General features: G+C 48.3%; 1 protein-coding gene across 2 annotated transcripts in view; it reads left to right on the top strand.

Moving 5' to 3' along the window:
- The window catches only part of LOC115531718 (uncharacterized), a 63,443-nt gene that overhangs the window by 2,919 nt on the left and 37,962 nt on the right, over positions 1-22,562 (top strand). The window contains exons 1-5 of one of the 2 annotated variants that reach the window (XM_030341118.1): positions 3,186-3,323; positions 10,806-13,535; positions 15,091-15,208; positions 16,623-17,187; positions 18,160-18,624. In XM_030341118.1, the coding sequence (XP_030196978.1) occupies positions 11,154-13,535; positions 15,091-15,208; positions 16,623-17,187; positions 18,160-18,624 (3,530 nt within the window). In that variant the 5' untranslated portion in view covers positions 3,186-3,323; positions 10,806-11,153. Of the gene's footprint in view, positions 1-3,185; positions 3,324-10,805; positions 13,536-15,090; positions 15,209-16,622; positions 17,188-18,159; positions 18,625-22,562 lie in introns of those variants that run through there. The other variant, XM_030341117.1, reaches the window with a different exon arrangement.

The raw sequence follows: 22,562 nt of genomic DNA, 5'->3' as shown, positions 1-22,562 counted from the left end.
GCCATGCCAAGATGTTTATTCGAGGAAAAAGCACTTCCTTTTAAGAATATAAGTGGCATTCATTCCAGTGCAGCACTCCAAAAAGAGAGAGCATATTATAGTGTTTTTGCTATACTGTACTGTATATATATAGAGTTTCTATAATAATACTTAATACTCAGCAGGTTTGTGTAAAACAAAATGCTACATGCCAAACAATTCAACTTATTGATAATATTCCTGAATAAGGGACATTTTCTTGCTAGGGCACTCGGTTTCTAACGATGGCAATGGGTTGGAGCTGGATTCAATTAACATAACTATTTAATTAGGTTGTCCCTAATGTTATCTGTTTCAAACAGTGAAGCAGGGGTTATTTTCAAACAGTGGTGGAATGCCTTACTGCTCTTTAAAACTCATCTGCACCACGCTGACTAGGCTACAGGGTGGTGGCCCTGCAAAAATGTCTTTGATCGTTTCCCTAGCAAAGCACTCAAACTTTGCTAATGCTCTTAAAACGTTGCTAAACTCTTAACTCTTAAAAATGTATACTGTCTTCGGTAAGGGAATCACATGGTCGTCTCACTCGCAGTGCCTTATCCTTCGGTCATGGTCCAGCCATTGTCCAGGTTTTGTCATGATGATGACGCAAGTTGTTTTTAGATGGAAGCGCATTTAAAAAAACGACAACAAACTCAAGCAGAAAGTTTTGAGTCAATATAAGCCGGGGTTTATTTTCTTACGTCGTACGGGTCTGGTGCACAGACAAAAAAACGCCTCTCCTGCCACCTTAGCAGGATAAGCTGATGTATCCTCACTCCCGATATTAAAAGTGCTGAGGAGTTTGTGTGGTGACACACTGCAGCTGGGCTGACGTGCCAGACAGGGAGTACGGCTCCTATTAAGATAAACGGGCCGACGGCTACAGGGATAGCTGGAGGTCACAGGATAAAAGATGCTACACAGCAATCACTTGCACCCAGTCACCAGCAGTCACCAGCATTCATTTATAAAGGCCAAACGTGTGCTGAGCCAGAGTCCCCAACACAACCATGTGAGGTTACATAGGTTTGTGATATGGTTCCGGGATTTCCTTGAATGCACCTCTAATGCTCAGAGCAAGAATATTAAACATGTAGCACACAGTGTGACACCTAGGCTGACAGAAAAAAGGAAAAATGCAAAACTAAGAAAAGTAGAAGTCATGATACAAGGAATCACTTTTGTCCTATATAATTATTTGGAAAAACAAATAACTTCTTTGGTTTGTGTGTTTGTTCGCTAGAGACTGAGATTGAACTGCCATTTTGAGGAAGGTTTAAATCTCTCCGAGACTTGATGCAGGGGTCGCTGGGATTGTTTTGAATGCACTCAAGGCCACTTGGGTCAGATAGGAGAAGGGAGAAGATTTAAGACCCTAGTTTGTCTCTGCCACAGTGTGTCAGTGTTTCTGAATCATTGGCAGTGTGTTGTATTTCTCCCGACTGAATGTGGTGTCAGATGGCAAGCATGCCTTACAATACAACGCAAGGAAAACTGTTAGACAGGCATGTGGGCAAACAGACAGACACGCTCCGGACAAATATGGGATGTACCCAAGGCGGTTGGATGAGACATCAATCCATGCATTTCTGGTGTAAAGTTTTTTGTTCATCAAGTCTAGTGGGTTATGTGTTACTTTTTTGGCCCATACTTTTGCATCTTGTCTTGTCCTCTTGTCTGTGTGCGTGGTTGCATTTGAACCTATCATAACAGGCCCACATGTGTGTGTGTGAAGTGTGTCCAGGTGTGCATGTCAGCTCTTGCATTTATGTCCTTCTGTTAAACTAGTGATTGTGGTTTGTGAGGTGGTGCTACATTGCTACATATAGATTTAGGTGATCTGTGTGTTTTTGCGACACGGACAGCGTGGAAGAGGCCAGCATTCATAAACAGGAATTGAGAGCCCAAATCAGATCTTCAACCATGGTTCAATCTCAATATTATAATTTTATAAGTGAACTTTGACCTTTTGTTCACAATCTTTTTTTCAAGCAAAGCCATTTAGCATTCGCATTTAGTCCAAAAAAGCACATTTTCTGGAAGGCTTTTGCCCTGATTTATTAATATCCTTCTTAAATGTTTGAGTGAAACTTTATCCTGATAGCCCATCACATTGAATTCACCTTCATTGAGAATTCTACTTTGAAAAAGTCGACACAAGTCAACATTAACTCGAAAACGACTCTTATACGTCTACATTTAGCATGAAAATACAATTAAGCAGTCAACCCGAGAACACACTGTCATGCACGATAATACTCTAGAGAAGAGCACACGTTGTCCATCCTCTATTTCGTTGGTCTTTTAACCTGCAATTGGAAGCTGCCAGCTCAATGCATAATCTATGTCCCTCAAGGAGCTGTTCGTAGAACCCCTTGCTATGGCAACAGATCATTAACCAGCCTCCTGTCCTCTGTGCATGGACTTCCTTTTGTTCCTCCACAGATTACAACCACAAACTACTAAGTACTCAAGTGTGTGTGTGTTTGTGTATATGTGTGTGTGTGTGTGTGTGGTGTGTGTGTGTGTGTGTGTGTGTGTGTGTGTGTGTATGTGTGTGTGTGTGAGAAGGGAAAAGAGAAAAAGGAGAGAGAGCGAGAGAGAGCACGCGAGAGAGAGAGAGAGCATGCGAGAGAGAGAGAGAGAGAGAGAGAGAGAGAGAGAGAGAGAGAGAGAGAGAGAGAGAGAGAGAGAGAGAGAGAGAGACATGTATTGTTTTTTTGGTTTTGTTATGTTCATCAGATTTGGCAAATGTGTTTCATCATTCATGCCAATAAAACAAATTTAATTGAATTGAGAGTAAGAGAGCGGTGGTAAGATCGAGAGAGAGAAGTGTTGGGAGGATGTGAGGCGGGCTCATGTATACATGTGTCTGCAAACGGGGCGGCTGGGCAGTCACGAGCAGGGAGGGGGTGTTGTGTGTGTGTGTGTTGTGTGTGTGTGTGTGTGTGTTGGGTGCGGGAGAGGGCGGGTGGTGGTGGAGGAGGAGGTGGTAGTGGTGGAGGAGGTGGGGGTGGTGGATGACGGCTGGTCCAGTGTTGTGCGTTCCCCCTCACACACACAGGGGACTGTTGGCTGCAGTAGTAAGACAAGCAGCTCTGCTCTGGCTCAGCAGGGGAGCCGGCTGCGGGGGGGGGGGGGGGGGGGGAAGGAATGAGCGATAGCCGAGGAGACAAGGGGACCTGTAGGACACAACGCTAAAAGTCACACAGGAGGGTGAGACTGCCCACTTGGGGGGAGTGTGCGAGGCAGACCGAGCGGCCAGGCGAGGCGCGGTGAGACAGAGTGAGATGAGACAGGAGGTAGGATATAAATAAAGATGTGTGTAGTTAAAATGGTGTGTGTGTGTTTGTGAGAGAGGTGTGTGTGTGTGTGTGTGTGTGTGTGTGTGTGTGTGTGTGTGTGTGTGTGTGTGTGTGTGTGTGTGTGTGTGTGTGTGTGTGTGTGTGTGTGTGTGTGTGTGTGCGTGCGTAAGCAAACACACACACACACACACACTCACTGTATCTACTGTTGTGACGTCTGCTGTTTGCACCGGTTGCTTAAAAGTTAAGGAAAACGTAGACTGGATCAACATTAAGGATGATGGAGGTAACAGACAGATTTGACACAGGATACATGTGTTTGTGTGTGTGGCTATGTGTGTCATGTTGAATGAGTCATAGAGAAGGGAGAAGACTTACTACATTTATTATTTGAGGGTGTAAATGCACATGAGAGCTCTTTTCTGAGGTTGTTCAACATGAGGCGTTCTGGCACAATAGTATGTAAGTTTAAGTGTTTACGGGCAAGTCGATGCATGCAATGTCATCCTTGTTTGCAGCCATGTCCCTTGCCAATTGGGTTCCAATTTCAACTAGATCGTGTTTAGTTCACACCCCGCAGATCTGTAAAAATACGGTATATTACTAAACATAGTACTTCCAACATACATTGGGGTTCTAAAGAGGTAAAAATGCCTTTGGACTTGCTACATCATACCAGTGATTGTAAAGTTTAGGTCCTTCAACAGGGTATCTCCCTGTATGTTATGGCTGACAACTCTGAACTACTACAATGCTTCTAGGGGTGTGGGGGGTCCATTACATAACTACTCTCAAGGTCAACTCCTCCTCAGAATGTTGTGAGCTTTTTCATTGGCGATAAAGAGCAATGTAAATAAATGCAGCTTGAAGTACAAGGCTAGCTATCTCTACTAATGTTTGTCTTACGCTGGTGGTGGAGAGGTGTTAAAGGCTGAGAGGTGTTAAAGGGTTTCCCTGCTCACACTTTTGTTGAAAGGGTACACAAATGGGAGCAAATAGTTTGATTACAGAAACAGCGTAACTTGATCATGACGAGCCCAGGGGGCAAAAAATATTGTGGGCCCCTATCACCTCCAATATGAATAACAAAAAGAAATGTCCACTATTGCGAATCGAGATTCGTCGGCGGCTACATCTTTTCTTACCTCCCTTTGACTCCAGCTGTTTCTGGGTAATCTTGTTAGCTCAACGGACGATGACAACAACAATGTTTATAATTGGAGAGTATTCCACAAGGAACCCCAGAATGCATTTCACTGTCTTGACATTTTACCATGTTAAACATGTTAAAACGTGAAATACTATAATTAAGTTAGCCAAGGATCCTCTTCAGGTTTACACTTCCATATCACAGGCATGAACAATCTTTCTCCCTCCCAGTTCCATATAATATTAAGAATATCAATTATTTGGTGAGCTTGCTTTGTAATAATAACAAATTAGCTAACTTAGACCTCCAAACCAGAAACCCCAGATATATCGATAACAAAAATATGAAAACAACCGTACGTGGCACCGTCACATGTCATACATGTATCTGCATGTCTCAAATCTTTTACCCAGCCTGCATTGTGCAACTTAAATGTTCTTTAGAAAGCATGCGTCACCTCAGCGGTGGTCCTACAGGTGCGACGCATAACAAAGAAGCACATTAGAACAAACATGTGAAACACTCTCAAGTCTCTCCAACCCCTCACCGTCAGCCCCAGGCCTGGCAACAGAGAAACTAGATGCTTCATCAATGAGGCCGGAGCTTCCAAATCAATAGGTGACCACGGACACCGTTCTCCCAACACAGCACAACCCCTCAAGCAGACACTCGTTTGGCATATAGATTCCCCGGCAAACAAGGTTATACAAACATAGCATAGTGTGTAGCATCTCTAAGGTCTGTTTAAAACAAAAGCATTTAATTGGACGTTTGTAACCTTTTTTCCCACCTCGCTTCTACGGTGAATTTGTGTCCACACACTCTCTCGCACTCTCTTGATTCCATCGCTAACCTTCACCGCCTCCACCTCCACCTCCACCCACCACCGTAGCGTGCTCACGCTTTCCCGCCACATGCCCATTGTGCCCCTGAATGAGTCAGACCTACTCGTCTTGTGTCTGAATGCCCGTTTGAAGGCAGCGTCGCTGGGAGCCAGTGGAGGCGGCGAGGGGCCTTGGGTCCCGTGGCGTGTTATGTAGACGTACTGGAAGCTAAGGAGGGCTCAGTCACTCACGGTTCTGATTTATCTTCTCCCCCTTCTTCATTACCCCGCTCTCTTATTCATGACTCGGCAGCGCACGCGGCACGTGGTGGAGGGTTATCGAGTTGGGAGGCTGGTGTATTTTGGGTACATTCAGGAAGCGGGGAATCTCATCTCCCGAGGAGGTGCAGGAACACGAAGGAACGGGGGGGGGGGGTAAACTATCCGCCAATTATGTTTTACGCAGAAATCGATCCTGCTGGTGCAAGGATCAATATGGTGAGAGTAGCAGGGGTACAGTCCGTCGTTAGCTGGGGTGGCTCGAAGATTCCCTCAACCCATTAACTTAATAAAATGAAACTCCTACAGTGTCTGGTCTCCCAAGGACTATAGTATGTCTTTAGCGAGGTTGCTCTAAGTTCCTCTGGTGAGGTGGTAGCAGAGGGGGGGGGGGTAAGGAGTAAGGAGTCAGCGGAAGCGGTGCCAGGAGCTAATATTAGCCCCTCGCCACATCCAGGGATGGCATACTAAAGCCGCACACACAGGGTTTAATTACCTGTGTGATTTCCCTTCCAGGGCCCTGGGGGCTGGAGGAGAGCTTCTGCAGGGTAGCAGGGTTGTTAAAGTCACCTGCTAGCATCTCTCCGTGCATGTAACAGTCTTTCTGAAAGCATAAAGGTGACCTGTGTGAGTCAACAAACAGGATGACTCATCAATGTTTTAAGCAAGGAAGGAAAAGGGAGGCGGGTTGTGGTTGTAGCTTTTAAGAGGGAGGGGTCACCAGTAGGACTTCCCAGGGCATGCTGGGAAAATCTCAGCAGCACTGAGATAATGACCACGAAGGCGTTCACACAAACAGTTTCTTCTCATTTCTGTCCGACCACTTGACAGAGGTTGTTCAAAATCACCAGGAGATGGCACATTTCATAATCTGATATCGTATCCTGTACGGACATCTCTTGTTATAAAATACATGTGCGGATATTGAAGGTCCTATTAACCTCTGGAATGGAGAGTAAAATCCATCACGCACTGATTATATCTGCCCTAAAGATTTTCCAAATGCCACATAAAAGGACTCAGTTTGCAGACGGCCATAGTATAAGATGTCTTCTCATCAGCCTGTATCAATATAAACATAAAATGCACAGACACACACAGTTACATCAGGAAATGTAAACAAGCTGTGAGTCCAGCTAATTGAGGCCTTTTGGAATGCTGTTGTCCTGTAGATCTGGTGAACTGGGGCAGGTGGTGAGTGGTAAGGATCTGTTTTTATTGTTACTCCTGGCACGCACTGCAGAGAGTGTGTGATTGTGTCTGTTTGTGTGCGAGTGTGCATGTATGCGTGTGTGCGTATATGCGTATGTGTGCGTTGCTGGAGACTATGTCCCCGCCAGATGGTGCAAACTTGGCAGATTCTGAGTAGAAGAGAGCGAATAGGGAAAATCGGGCATCCAAGGGGTTGGACTGCTGCACCTGGAGTGCAAGAGAAAGCGTGGTGGGGAGGAGGTGTCGGTTGCCCGTTAATACTTAAAATCCGAGTTTGTTCGATGGTGTGAAGCTCTGCTCTGTTTGGTGTTGATGGTGATGTCTGAACTGCAAAGGATCTCTGAATGTCATAGCAGATACTGTCGAGCCAGTTAGCTGCTTGGGAATTGGATTGTTTGTTTACATTCAGTAAGGCTATGCGTTGTCGTGTCCTGTTATCTGCTCGGTAAATCAGCATTCCCATCATCTGGCTGAGGGGTGCCCCCCTTTTCTTTCTTCATTACGTATTAACTCTACCACACTGTGGTGTCTGCTTCCTGTTCCTCGAGACGATTCTGTTTGAGTCTCTTCTGCTTAACGTTATTATTTTGTTTTCCCCCTTCTATTTCAGCGAGCTTTCTCTCTCCCTCTCTCACACGCCCTTCACACCTTCCCTGTTTTCCTGTTCTACCTCAGCTGATAAAGTGATGGATCACTTGCGTATGAAGCAGAAGAAAACACAACAAAAAGCTTTCACAAGATGTAGCTCCAGTGTGGGCTTCCCAAGTGTCTAAGGTCCTTAAGCTGACCTGACAGGCTTGACCGTGTCTCAAGCAGCCTTGACCGGCACTGGAACATAAATAGTGAGCATCCAGTTGAGAGACCATGCCGATCTCGCAAGTTTACATTCTGCTTCTCTCTGCAGATCGAGCCGTCCTTGAACCAGTTGAAAGCATTTTTTTAAAAAATTAAAAAAATTTAAGGACCAATCAGCACTCGGGGAGTGAGTTTCATTCCATGACGAACAAGCAGCACTGCGGTCTGTCTGCAGAGTAAAGCAAAAAAAAAGTAGGATGCCAGGGGAAAGTGCTCTACTGAGCATGATCTACTGAGCAATCAGAGTGTTTTTTATCTGAAATGAATGAGAGATTAAAATAAATCTGCACAGAGATATTCTACAGACGAAAACAGATTTGTGCGAATGGATGCAACGTTCAGAAGGGGATTTTAATAGTTTGAAACCGTTGCACACGCGTTTAAACAGTTGACTATGGCTGGCTGAGTGTGCCAATTACCCACTTATAGATCCAGCCCTCCAGCGGCATGATGGTGAGAAACATTTAAGAGACAGAAAGTGTAATGCCCCGTGTAACCAGCTTGTCTCAAATAGATTTTTGAGACTAGAAGCAAGGAGACCATGGTTTGTACCGGGCATCCAAAGCAATTAAGTCGATCACCATCTGGAATCACCTTCTAAACAGGGCTGAAGAGTAGAGACAGTTAACGAGACTGTGAGAGAAAGAGATAATTGAATTAGCCCGTTTCTGGTATGATTCATTTCAGAGAAGCCTTTCTGTAACACTACACAGATGACACCGATAGGCAGCTGTATAAAAACAGGTCCGAACACCTAAGAAGAATCTTGTTTACAACGAACAAATGGAAGGTGTTATGAAGCTCAATGCAAATGCTCAGGCACCCTAAAATAAGCATGTTTGCCGCAAACCTCTCTCAGCTGCTGCTGCTACCACAGAACCAGTTCAACCCCAAATTACTCAGGCCAGAGACCCTTCTGTTCCAGAGAGATCGTATTTCTCAGACCAAATTGGCATCCGAGTGTAAATTTATACCAAATATAGGACGGAAGAGGAAATGGAAGTTGGCCCTAATGTATCACATTGAAGCAGCTGCCAACTGATTCCTCCCCCCGTAATTAAGAAAGAAACGTAGAAATTAGATTAACTCTTTGTAGATCCACCTATTTAGATTTGTTGCTGTAGCCCTATTCTTTTATACATCATACAAAACCTGACTGGCCTTTGGTTTCTGATTCCTGATTCCTACCCTTATTTTACGCTCGTATCTGGTTGTTTCTGGGAGAATTGCACCACTTGTTGCAGTAGGACTCCAGTATTGATCGGTATGCTGTTATTGCTCCATTGCCTTACTTGGAAGAGTCCCATTGTAAAGGTCCCGTTGTAAAATCACACCCCGCAGAAGACACCTGCAGATACAGCAGGGTGATGTTTCAGCATCCTCTGCGGTGGGTGACAGACTAGACTACTAGTCCTACATCTGTTCTGAAGAACCTGAGACATTTGACAGATAGGGGTTCAGAGTGTCTCTTTCTCCAATGTGGTTTTCCAGCAAAGCGTGACCAACCCCATGCGCTAAGGTGCCAGACTTCCTCCTTGCGATGCACAACTCCCAGCAGCAGACTAACAAATGATCGCTTTCCCTGAATCTGAGTCCTGCCCTTCTCGTCAAGGTGATTGCTCTGTATTCTGCTGCAATCCGTTCCATTCTGAATATGTACAGAGACATTTTCAGGTCTTGATGAGTCAGAGGAAGGAAGATGTCAGGGTGAATTATTGCTTGCTTTCACCTAAAACAAGTACTCTTCTCTCTGACATCCCCAAATGACTTCATGGGATAATTGTAATATTCCTCGGGGATTAATTATGCAGGATTATTTGATTTTAATAGCCTCATCGAGAATGTTTTGAGAGAAAAACAACAATATAGAAAGCCTCTGGGGATACCAGAAAGTCATTGTATTGAAAGACAATGTGTAATGGCTTTCTGGGCACAATGTACTGCCATAATAGGACATATTCAAGATAAAATGTAGTGTGGGAACCCCAGAAGGAAATTTGCTTTCCAAAAAGGATGTAAAAAAAGTTAAGCCAGACACATGATTTCTCACCACAATTAATGATATCTGGCTGTATATTTAAAAAATAAGTTATTGTTCATATTGACACAGGTGTTTAATAGGAGAAGAATATCACAGATCGAATAAACTATGGCAATGGCGCAAGATAATGACCATTGTAGATCTATTTTACAAGTCTATGATGCAGTTGCAAACCATTGCGTTATATCACTTGATTCTAATGTATGGCCAAGCTGAAGATGTTAACTTGCCAATGTAATATTCTGGCTTGGCCTAAGTAGAGATTTATAAAGATTTTATAAAGCATCAGTGAAGACATTTCAAGACTACTGTTGAGCAGGCAGGTTTGCATGACTTCTGGGTAATAGCCCTGTCAAGCTTCATCAGAGGTAGCATTTTAAATGCCCTAGGCGACCACACAGCGGGAGAATTAACAGGGCCTGCACGTAATAGTATTGTACTTTGTTAATATTCAATGGCATTTGCAAGTACACCATCATGTGAAATTAATCTGAGAAGTGATATGAGGATCATCCGTTAAAGTTTTTAAGGTAACAATTTGACTAATTAATAATTTCCTAAATAATTCTCATTAATGGTAAATTATAAATTTTTCATTCGTCATTTACCGTTAATTCTCATTTAGGGTATATGATTAATGGTTAATGGATAATTTACCCATAATTAGAATTTAAATCAATATTTGTAAAGCAAAACATTTAAGAGGCCACTTGAGTTCATCTTTTATATTTACTTATACTTTTTAACGGTTGTTCAATCCAATATATTGCTTTTTGCAGAGATTCAAACGGTGACGAATGGATAATGAAAATCTCAATTCTAATAATGTAAAAAAGGTCTCTTGGATCTTCAGAGTCTGTTTATACACTGGTTATTGTACAAGGAAACAATCACTATAAAATCAACAGCTAGAAATAGCTGTTGATTTTATAGTGATTGATTTTATAGTGATTCACTATGATTTTATAGTGATTTTACAGGCCACCATCGCTTGTAGCGATGGTGGCCTGTAAGGCAAAAATATATATTCCTTTGTGCACTTCTGGTACACAGGAGGTAAGAAACAGAGAGAACAAAAATAACAATTCCCGTATCCTCCTCCTTCTCTGTCACTCACAGGCATGGAGACTCGCCGCCGGCTGTTGAAGGAGTCCTGTGGGCATGCCTTCCCCATGGCCCGTCTACTGGCCCAGTGCCTCTGCTCTGCATGCCATCATCCAGGGGAGGGAGGAAGGAGAGAGGCCATCTAAAAATAAACCCCACTCCAGCACCAGCAGATAAACAAGAAAACCAACTGAAAACAAAAATAGACTAAACGAGAAATAAAAGGAGATACATAGTGGTCGTTGTCTCCCTCTACCTGTACTTCTTCCTAAATCTCTCTCTCCCTCTCTCCCTCTGTCTCTCTATCTTTCCCCCTCTCTCTCTGTCACTCTCTCGGTCCTCGTTATGCTCTGAGCCGAGATCATGTCCCAATCTGGCAACGTCCTTCACATGTACGTGGAGGTGAGGCCCGACACGGACCAGGACGCGGTGAAGGGCTTCGGGGAGGCGGGGGAGGCTGACGGCCAAGTGGCGGCTGTGCCGGAGGGCTCCGCCGAACTCCTGTCCCAGCTCGCCACGCAGACCACCTGCCAGACGCTCCCGGCGGCCCAGCGTCTGGCCCGGGAGCACGCGTACCGTCAGTCGCCGTCCAGACACACGGTGAGCTTCCAACTCCAGCACAAGGTCACCTCGCGGTCCCCGACGGTCCTCAAGAGGCCGAGGTTACCGGGGGACGGTGTCTCCGCCGCCCCTCATCCCCCTCCCGCGTGCCAGCGGTTCGGCGAAGAGAAGGCCGGTGAAGGGACGCGCTCCGTGGTCACGTTCAGCTACGTCGCGAAGCCCAATGTGCGTACGGTGGAGAGCCCCCGGCACCCGCGCTGTGAGAGGGGAGCCCGAGAGGACGTAGTCAACCCCTCCCCGTTTTGTAAAAGACTGAGCGATTCCTCTTGGTGGGGGAGTCCGGATTCCTCTCGCGGCTCTAGTCCGAAGCTGGCTTTCAGACAACCCGCTATCGACCCCATCGGCAGGGCAGCCACCCAGAGGGCCGTGGAAGAGTTTGGCTCCCCCTTACTGAGGATCAAACTGGCCCATGCGCTCGAGCGGGGATCGACGTCGCGCTACTTCTCGCAGCCGCGGTGCCAGTCGTGGGCGGGCTCCCCTGTCCTGCGTCAGAACAACTGCAGGTCTCCCGTCGACTGTGTCAAAGACAGCAGCCAAGCTAACTGTACGCTTCCCCAGAGCAAAGTGACGGAGCAGCTCCCCCAGTCGAGGCATCCCGCTTTGGGGACACCGACCCACCCGCGGCCCAGGTCTTGTGCGGGGCCTGAGAGCCCTATTCATTGGCCGATGGAGCACAGAGCCCTATCAGGCAGTCCGGCTACCCGGGGACATCATCACAAGGCCTGCACGAGGGTTTCCTCGCCCAAGGGAGCGATTCTTCAACTTGGCAATAAACTAGTGGAGGGCATGAACCAGCTAAGCGACAGTAAATCCTCGTCACCAGCCCCCAGCCCCGAGGCGGCCCGCAGGTTAGCCGTGGAGGTCACCAAAGTCTCCTCTTTTTTCACAGAGCCCAGGAAGGGCTCGTTGCATAACGCTTTGGGTGAGCCCACCCGGGGGTCAAGCTCTTGTGAACGCCACGACCCGAGCCCAAACGCACAACAGGCCCAGCAGCATCAGCAGACGCTCCAGATGAACATCCCCTTGCACGGGCAACACGCACCAGCAACCGACAACATCGACTGTCACCAGCCCGAGAGCTCCATCTCGCAGTCCCACTCGCAGGAGACCAACTCTCGCAATAACCACGACACGCAGCGGGAGGAGGAGGAGGAGACCAAGCCCGAGGAGCGGGGGGAGCGAGAGGGGGGCGGCCGTCAGAGCTCCTCCCAGCATCAGAGCTCCTCCCAGCATCAGAGCTCCTCCCAGCATCAGAGCTCCTCCCAGCATCAGAGCTCCTCCCAGCATCAGAGCTCCTCCCAGCATCAGAGCTCCTCCCAGCATCAGAGCTCGCCCACAGCGGCGCCCAGTTCTCCCGCCCTCCCTGCCCGGTTCTTCCGCCCCTCTCACCCCCCCACGGAGTTCTGCTCCCCCATGAGGGACCCCCGGTTACTCCGGGCCGAGGTGAGGGCGCTGGACAGCCCCACCCTGCACCGGCGCCAGCCCCCGCAGTACACCGGAGACCCCTGGTCCGCCGGGGCCGAGCGGAGGGGAGGCGAGCCGCCGCCGGGGGCCAACGAGAGCGTGGACTGCACGGAGCTCTCCCGCAGGCTCTTCATCCACCAGGGGGTGGAGGAGGCCCCGGTCAGCTGGACCTCCAGGCAGCGCTGGGGGAAGCAGCCGTTGGAGGCGGTGGCGGAGCAGGAGAGCCAGTGCCCTAACCCAGAGGCCAGCCCCGCTGCCGTCGCCGCCGTCGTCCCCGGGCGCGGACCCCGGCGAGGCCGCGGGGGGGCCCTGAGCCCCACGGCGCGGCAGAAGCGAGCGGAGCAGAGGAGAAGGGAGGCCCTGCTCCTGGGACCCGTGGCCTTGGACTCGGCGGAGGAGGACGATGAAGACGAGGAGGAGGACGAAGAGGAGGAGGAGGACGGGGAGGGATGTGAGGGTTTTTTGGGAGAGAGGCAGCTGGGGTTACCGCGGGTACAGGGGCCTCTGGAGGGGGAGCAGAACGGCGTGTTGGGGGGGTCGTCGTCCCGGAGCTCCAGTGGGGTGACGGGGAGCCTGGGGGACAGGGACTGCGTTTCCCCCGAGTCCAGCCAGTCCAGTCACCAGAGCAACGACACCGCCGCTGCCACCTCAGGAATACAGGTGAGCTTTCAGTAATAAATTATTATAGTGTTCAATTCAAAAATATAATCCATGTACCTACTCAATTATAAATTCCCTGATGCATCTCACATCTCAACCAAACAACAATTTTTTTTATTATATGTATTTTCTATATATTCATCCCATTACAAAATAAACTACATGTGAAGAAACATGAGGGTCACTTTATGAATATGATGATTCATATATATATTAATAATAAAATTAATCTTGGAAACCTTCATTTGCTAAATGTGTGGCGTTGCACACACGCAGTACTATGCAAAGCGTATGATGCGAATTTGAATGTTCATCAGTCCTATCCAGTTCTGTATTATTCCCTTTCGGTTCGGTTGGTTTTACATAGCCACGTTTGCCGGGTGGGTGCTCAGTGAATATATGGAGGGTAGGCTAACTCCGCCCCCCTAGTCGGTATGTCAAACTAAACGAACGCACACTCTAACGAAATTATTTTTTTCTCTCTCTCTCTCTCCCAGTTTTCTCTTAACCTGCTCCTAACCTACTTCGCTAGCATGCTAACGATAGCCGGCTAACGGAGAAGAGGGATTTTGGTTCCCGTCCCATCCGTCTGTCTGTTAAATTATATTGAATAGCAGCGCAAACGCAATGTTGCATGTTGTTGAGCGTCGGACGAGACCGCGGTTGTGCAAACCGCGACTCACTTGTTTTGAATGGACGCTTTCTTTAAAAATGTCGCTTTGAACTGGTGAGAGAGTTAAACTTAATGACATTTTTATTAGTTCATAGCATCCAACGCTTCTACCTAGTTTAGATTTGATTAGCTCTTTTCTTGCACCTAGTGACCTGATCTTGTATAAATATCTATTTTTAAAGCCGTACCCTGATGACATTTCTTTGAATAATCTGCATATCATCGATACTTTTTTGGTCGTTTTGCTGCTTTGAATAAATCTTTGGACTGCACGAACATACGACCTTTTTGGTGGTTCGATAGTTTATGGTTTATTATAAGAGAGCTGTATTATGAAGGGCTGTGAATGTCATCATCATATGGAATGCGCCACCAAACTCAGAACTTGTGAGTTCAGATTCACAGATGTTTACAAAAGCGCTTTGTGCTCTACGAATCAGCTTGATCCGTTTCTTCCCTTATTTAGTAACATTTCCTTCATTTGGTCTGTGCTTTGTAAATTCAATCAAAGGATCATTGTTTTGTACTTTGTATTTCATGGTAACTAAGCCTACACTACTTCATTAAAACACAATAACACCGAACCAATTAGGATGGATGTCTTTAGTTCGGGGCAGCCACAGGAAAACAAACAAACCCTTGTTAATATGGGACTACCTAACCAACAACAGCACAGTGTTATTCATTGGTGTAAAGTTCAACATACTGATCGGTAACTTACACAGTGAACCAACATTAACGTCTATCCCTCTTCTCTTTCTGTCTGTCTGTCCATCTGTCTGTCTCTTTGTGTGTGTGTGTGTGTGTGTGTGTGTGTGTGTGTGTGTGTGTGTGTGTGTGTGTGTGTGTGTGTGTGTGTGTGTGTGTGTGTGTGTTTCCCAGACTGACAGTGGCTGTGCTGTTCCGGGGCCTTCTCTTCACTGTCAGAGGATAGCTCGAGCCAAGTGGGAGTTCCTGTTCGGGACCCCCGTGGAGGAGGCTGCCAGCAGAGGAGACAAAAGTGAGCTTTACTGATAAAGCAGGGATGGGCAACTTTCATGATAAAGAGGGCCACATTTTTCATCATATCCATCAGAGGGCCACATGACTGCACACTTCAACTAAACGTGAGCTGAGAGAAGCTACACAATTTTGAATTTGGTAGATATGATTTCCTGTATTCTCGTGTATTATTTTGGGGATGGCCACTACCTAAAACATCTTCCAGAATCATAACCTAGGTACGGTATGTTAATTGAACCAACATACATTCATTTCATGTTTTCCATGCTCAAACAGCCACATGAATGGTCAGTATTTTTATCAGTGCAAAGGGCTCACAATACATCATCATTCAATGATGTCAAAAAACTGAAAAACCGTGGCCCAACATTAAGTGCAACAACTCAATGAACTCAAACCCAAGAAGCATGATATTCATTGCAGTTGTAGTGGCGACTTAAGTGGATATCTTTAATGACTGATATAGTTTCTAAGCAAACTAGACGCATGGGTTTGCCTTTGAATTCTATGAATTCTTCTCATCCTTCTTGACCGAGTTTTCTGTAATTTGATCAATTATTATTATTTATTTATTTTTTCAATTATGTGCGGGCCTGACTGAGTGAGGATGCGGGCCGCCAGTTGCCCATCCCTGGTTTAAAGCTAGGGTAGCCAATTTACGTGAGAACAATATATATTGCTATGTTTATTGAAGTTATCATTACATCACAAGATTGATCAATAAATCAAATGCACTGTCTAAAATAAAAAACGTGTAGGTGCTTGGTCGTAAATAAACCTAATGGCCAGAATCAGCCTCAAAGGCAGACTAGCAAGTTGGTCAGGTGTTTTATGTGAGTGTCTTTGAAGGGAGGGCCTGAAGGAAGGAATGGGACTTTTCTGGTTGGAAACTTTCAAAATATAGCTTACAATTGCTGGTTTTCCTAATTGCTTACCCCAGCTTGAACTACTTTAACTACTTACTTAACTAACGTAGTATTTTGGTGCGTGACTCTCAGCCGAAAGGGTCTGGGTTGAAACCCCAATGTCCGCACTCTGCATTCACCAGTAAACGTTCATGTGTTATTTTTGGGCTAATACGAAATCGCTAACTGAGAATTAGCGATGAGCTTACGCATATGAAATGAGTGACACATTGTGCAGTTCATGCTAGCATTCCAATGGCCCCTACATTGTGTTGAATACAATTTAGAATCGTTTTTTTTCTACCAAATATTTATATAGTCACTCGAATAGTCGTTTTATATAGAGTTTTAATAGTTTAACTTTACTATTTTACCTGAATGACACCATGTTTGTTGAGTTAGATATATAATTGGTAAATATCAACTGAAAAAGTGTTTCGAGATAAAGAATCAACATAAGCTAAAGTATTGTGAGGTTGAACAACCGGGTCCTTCCTCTGGTCACAGCGTTCCTGGGCGCCTCCACAGCGCCCCCTAGTGGCGCCTCCAGCGAGTCCCCTACGCCCACGCAACTGACCACACCCTCCGGCCTGCCCCTCCTTTCGGCCAACCACGACGTCCAGCAAGTGGAGGTGGAACTGGTCACGCCCCCGCCGCTGACGGGCTCCTCCCCCAGGACGGGCATCATCGGGCGGACCCTCAAGTACTCGGAGACGGACCTGGACGCGGTCCCGCAGCGGTGCTACCGCGAGACGGACATCGACGAGGTGCTGGCCGAGCAAGAGGACGCAGACTCCGCCTTCGGCTCCAACCGCAGCGTGCTGGGCGGCAGCCCCCCCGAAGGGCCCTGCTACGAGAGGTCACACGGCCCCGAGGAGAGGGAGGGGGAGGAGGAGGAGGGGGAGAAGGAGCCGGAGGTGGGAGGTCAGGGAGAGGTAGAGGGGGAGGAGGAGGAGGAGGAGGAGGAGGAGGAGATGGTGAGCTGGGCGAGCGTGAGGATGCAAGGAGACGACAGGAGGAGTCAACATGCCGCCCAAGAGGAACCAGAGGTGTTTGGACATCTGCTTAAGAGGTGAGAAGAGACAACAGGTCATGGCACGTCAAGAACCGGTCCGATCAGTTGGCTATTGTATACAATTAGCAGAAAAGGTGGGGTAGTGGTCGGTCCTGTTTTACTGTAATCCGAGGTATGGTTGCGCATGAATCCCAGAAATATTTGTCGGAATACATGTCTATTCATCTAACGCAACCCAGTTGGGCCTTGATGTTTCCATCTCTCTCTCTCTCTCTCTCTCTCTCTCTCTTTCTCTCTTTCTCACTCTCTGTCTCTGTCTCTCTCTCTCTCTCTCTCTCTCTCTCTCTCTCTCTCTCTCTCTCTCTCTCTCTTTCTCTCTTTCTCACTCTCTGTCTCTGTCTCTGTCTCTGTCTCCGTCTCCGTCTCCGTCTCCGTCTCCGTCTCACTCTCTGTCTCTCTCTCTCTCTCTCTCTCTCTCTCTCTCTCTCTCTCTCTCTCTCTCTCTCTCTCTCTCTCTCATATTCTCATATATGCACACACGCGCTTGAGACTACTGACTAGCATGATTTTCCGTTGACCCATCTCAAATGTCTATATTAGTGTTATCCACAGCCTAATATTTCAAGTAGACCCCAACCAGCTTTTTGAAACATTAATTACCGACAACTTTGTCAGTAAACGTGCATAATGCAGACAAAAAGGCAATGCTAAGTGACATTTCCCTATGCTTAGTGAAAGGGGAAGTTTGTGACTAATGAGGTCGGGTGCTAAAAGTTATTAGCACAGATCCCTTATCGTCTTCTGGTTTCGTTAGCATTCTTCTCAGTACGTGCTTGCGTTCCCCAGTTCTCCTTTTCGCGCAGAGATCAGGGTGTCAGAAGCGAGCAGAGTAAGCGCGACTTGCTCTGTCGATCCAGCCGACGTTGGAGCCACTGCTGTGAACCTCATAGACACGGAGGGCATTCGTTGATGGGGTTTTATGTTTTTTGGAAGCTTTCTAGAAAACCCTCTTTCTCTCTCCCTGCCCAGGCCCCTGGAAACGTTTTTCGACAACCACCACCCCGCGCTGAAGTCCCCCGTCCTCGTGTCCCCCCCCCGCCGCACCTCAGAGGACACCTTCAGCCGCCATTTTGAGAGCATCATGGAGTCGGCGCGCGCCAAGGGCACGTCCTACAGCAGCCTGGACAGCGAGGAGCTGCTGGGCACCAGCACCCAGACGGTGCTGACCTTTGACCTGCCCACGCTCACCCCGGCCATCCAGGCGCCGTTCGGCCACAGCGCGCGGCACATGGCGCACCTCAGCCTGGCCCCGCTCGCCGTCGACGAGCGCCCCAGCCTGTCGGACTCGGCGCTCACGGTGACGGGCGACTCGGACGCCACGCGGGCGCCCTCCAGCGAGAGGCTGAGCAGCGGGTCCGAGGACACGCCCCGGCGCGGCGGGACCCCCGGGCCGCAGCTCGGGAGCAGCTGGTCCAGCAACTTCTCCCTGCCCAGGTGAGGGGGGGGGCCGAGGGGAGGGCGTGGCCGTCGGGTGCAGAGGTGACCTATTGTACCACCAGGGGTGAGCGTGATGAGCCGTCAGAAGATCAGCCTCTTCTGACATCACAAGTGGGCGTGTCCACCTGGATGTGTGACGGAGAGATGTGCATCGTTTGCTACAGTCCACCGGGGAGGCTGGTAGACGGATCTAGGTGCACGCGCCCACTTGTGAGGCAGAGGCAGGTTGTCAAAACGGATTGTAACGGCTAATCACACTCACACGTAGTGGTATGATATGGGACCTTCAACATGTCTGTCACGGTGGCTCGCCCCTCGAGGAGGGTACTTTGATACTTATGAAACACACTCTGTATTTATCTGTGTTTGTATACAAGCGGAGTGTGTTAGTTATGATACAAATTCATGTACGGTTAGGGGTCGATAGCCAATCGAATTTTGCTCCTCGAGCGATAAGCACTTGAAGCCGTTTGCTATTGCATGAAGTCACCATCGCCGTTACGGATCGTAAAACTACGTCTGGCTGTGTTGTGCAATTAACCAATTAACCTCACGGACACTCCTCAAAGCGTTAAACAAACCAACAACCCCAAAAAAAACCCTAATGGACTTGTAAACGGAAATTAGTTTTCTGGCGGCTCGGGTGATGATGAGGGGGTTGGTGATGATGAGGGGGTTGGTGATGGCCCCTGTCTCCCTCGGAGGTGAGGCGTGCGTCGCTAATGGATCACATCCAGTCAGCAGACTAATGAGGCCTCCCTCCGCCCGTACACACGGCTGCACTGCAGTGCTATTCTGGAACAGAGCAGTTTGGAGTGAAGGTCGCAGCCACCGGTCCCGCTGGTGTCTGGCAGGGTGTGTGTGTGTGTGTGTGTGTGTGTGTGTGTGTGTGTGTGTGTGTGTGTGTGTGTGTGTGTGTGTGTGTGTGTGTGTGTGTGTGTGTGTGTGTGTGTGTGTGTGTGTGTGTGTGTGTGTGTGTGTGTGTGTGTGTTTCTTCCTGCTTGCATTCATCCGCACTTCTCTGGCACTGCACGTGTCTGCATAAGTGCATTGGTTGAGTGTGTATATGTTTGCCTGTGTGTGTGTGCATGCGTGCGTACAGTTTAAGACGACTTCTGCAGGTGATTTGCGCAGATGGCTGCAGAAAGACATTCACCTTCACCAACAGCCTCTCAAAGACACGGCCATAATCCCCCAGTCCCTAGCTCCTCCCACCCAAGCCCAAAATACTAACCAAAGGTGTTCTCGTGAGGGGAACTACTACTGCTAATGCTACCTATTTCTCTATATAGATAGCTTTGCTTTCACTAATTATCAAGACTCTTTTGTCGAGTGGGGCTTTCTTCGGTCTGTTTAATATTTATACTTTCATTCTGTATGCAACAGTTTTTTTTCAAAATGTATCTTCTTGTCCGAGTACTGTACTATCATCAAAGTATTGTGTTTGTTTGCTTATATTTTATAATCTTCTGTTAGAAAATCAACTACACAACAATTGCACAATTATGTCTTAACCTGAGTGTGTAAAACGCTGCAGAGCTGTAGTGATTTCACTGGGTCACCTTGTTGTGTTCCCAAAGCCACCAGGGGGCAGCAGAGGACCACAGCTCACAAGGACTTCCATCAGTTTTGTCTCACTGATGATGTAATATAGTGATTTCCATGCAATAATGCTGGCCAAAATAGAGACAGTATTCAGAAGAACAACACCTACTAATATGACTTTGCACATGCGAAGATGTAGGCTGCAGGTAAATAGGAGTAAAGAATATATAAATATTGCTGTTTATATTGCGTCGCAGGCTCGCAGCAAACAAGAGTATAATACACACACCATTGTGTGACGTGGTCCTTCGAAAGCACCATGTGACAGCCTGAATAATTATCATCATCAACTTGGGTGATATTATTTACCCTTTTACTTTCCACTTTCAAACGGATACCCTTTTTTGTTTGTGGCTGGGAAAGAGCTAATGAAATGACGACCACCTAGCCAGCAGACTTATTCCATCAGTACCAACGCTCGTACTGCCTGTTAGTGGTCAAGGCGAGTGCAACCCCATTTCTGGTTCAGAACCGCCGTATCTGACGGATCTCTGGATAAGGGATTCCGGGACTGCTGTGACTCATGGGTGTCTGGTGTTGTCAGGTTATTGTTTTGCACTGCAGTTCTGCTTTCTGCCCTGGGGCAGAGGGGGGGGACTGGCCGGAGCATGGAGCAAAGGCATCCTGGAATGCGTGTAGTACACCAGTGTAATCTCTCCAGGAAGACAACGTTCCATGGGATTCTGATTATTTATTTTTTTGTCGGAATTTGTCCTCATCTCTTCCCTAACTCAACCCCCCCCCCCACCCACATCTCCCTCTTTTGGGATGGCTCAGGCTTTGGCACAGAAGCCCATTGTGCTGGAGTGCCCATTGGACCAGACCAGACTTTGAGTCTGGGGGTTGAGGGGGGTCCTGAATTCTCTCAGGACCCCCTGGCATTGTGTGATCTGTGAAACAGGAGAGGCATCCCTCTACAGGTGCTTCTTAACCACACCCCTTTCACCTGCCCTGTCACCCAGGACCAATCACTCTGTGGGGGGGGGGTTGGACACGCTTTAATCCACCAGCCATCTGTCAGTGATGGTTACACGAGATGGCTACTCTCTTGGTTTAGATTAAATCTGTTTTACTGTTTAGCCCTGGCATACTGGTTTCCCTTCTCTTTATGCTCTGTGAGTTTACACCAGGAACTCATTTGTGTGTGTGAGGGGGTGTTTGTGTGTGTGTGGGTGTGTGTGTGGGGGGGCGTTTGTGTGTGTGTGTGTGTGTGTGTGTGTGTGTGTGAGAAAGAGAGAGAGTTGATTCAGATGGGGGAGGTGGTTGGTGTTTGGCTAAGGCGAGCCAAGATTCCTGCTAAGCTCAGAGCCCAAGGTCAGCGGGGGAGAGCGCCGAAGTTTACTCAGTGAAAGAGAAAGGGGGAGAGACCATCCAGCACAGAAAGAGAACGATGGGTAGGTAGGTAGGTGGGGGCGAAGACAGGGAGTTCAGCGCGATCTCCGATGACGGCCAACGCAGGGGTGGACGCTGAAAAGAAAGGGGAACTTTTCGTTCCTTTCCCGTCTTTGTGTGCGAGTTGAGCGGTGGCACAGGAGTGCCTTCTAAGTCTGGAGGCCCTGAGCAGCGCAGAAGTAGGAGGAGGAGGAGGAGGTGGAAGAAGAAGAGGAGGAGGACGAAGAAGAGGAGGAGGAGGAGGAGGAGGAGGGGGGGCCAAACCCCCACACAGGTGTTTCCCACCACCACAGTCGCGTGGCACTCCGCCACGATGTACGCCACCAGAGGGACCGCCGCCGTCACCGCAGTCAGGCGGTCGGGTTACGGGGCCGGAAGGAGAGCGGGATCAGGAGGAGGAGGAGGAGGAGGAGGTGTCGGTCGAGGAAGCGGCAGACCACGGCGCTCCAGTAGGCGTGGTACAAGGGCGGAGGAGCTCCCTCCCTCCTCCTCCTCCCCCCCTGTGTTCTGCTGTACCGGGGCCTCAGCGGGGCGAGAAGAGAGGTACCTGCCGGTCAGGGCTTCGTCATCGACCCGTAGGTAAAGCACAACAACAGAAGCCTCGAGCCAAAGCTGTTCCCCCCCCCCCCCCCCCCTCCATAATGAGCCTGTCTTTCCCGCACCACAGCACACGTCGGATGTGGATATCACCTGCAGCCGCAGGAGGAAAAGGATTAGTCAGGTGTGAAACGCTCACAGTTTTGCCTCGCGGAAGGGCAGGTACCATGGGGGCCCCCGGTACAGCTCCTCGTCGGTTCTGATCGGCTGCTTGTTCTTCCCTGCGTTATGTGCAGACCACGGGTTGCTGAGGAATTTAGGTTCACCAAACCACTCGCACACCGGTGTTGAAAAACGTAGCATGTCAGGCTCTGAACCGAAAGAGAAAGGGCGTCAGAAGG

This window comes from Gadus morhua, chromosome 18, assembly GCF_902167405.1.
Source record: "Gadus morhua chromosome 18, gadMor3.0, whole genome shotgun sequence".
NCBI classification, from domain to species: Eukaryota; Metazoa; Chordata; class Actinopteri; order Gadiformes; family Gadidae; genus Gadus; species Gadus morhua.
This window is presented reverse-complemented; position numbering and strand designations above follow the sequence as displayed.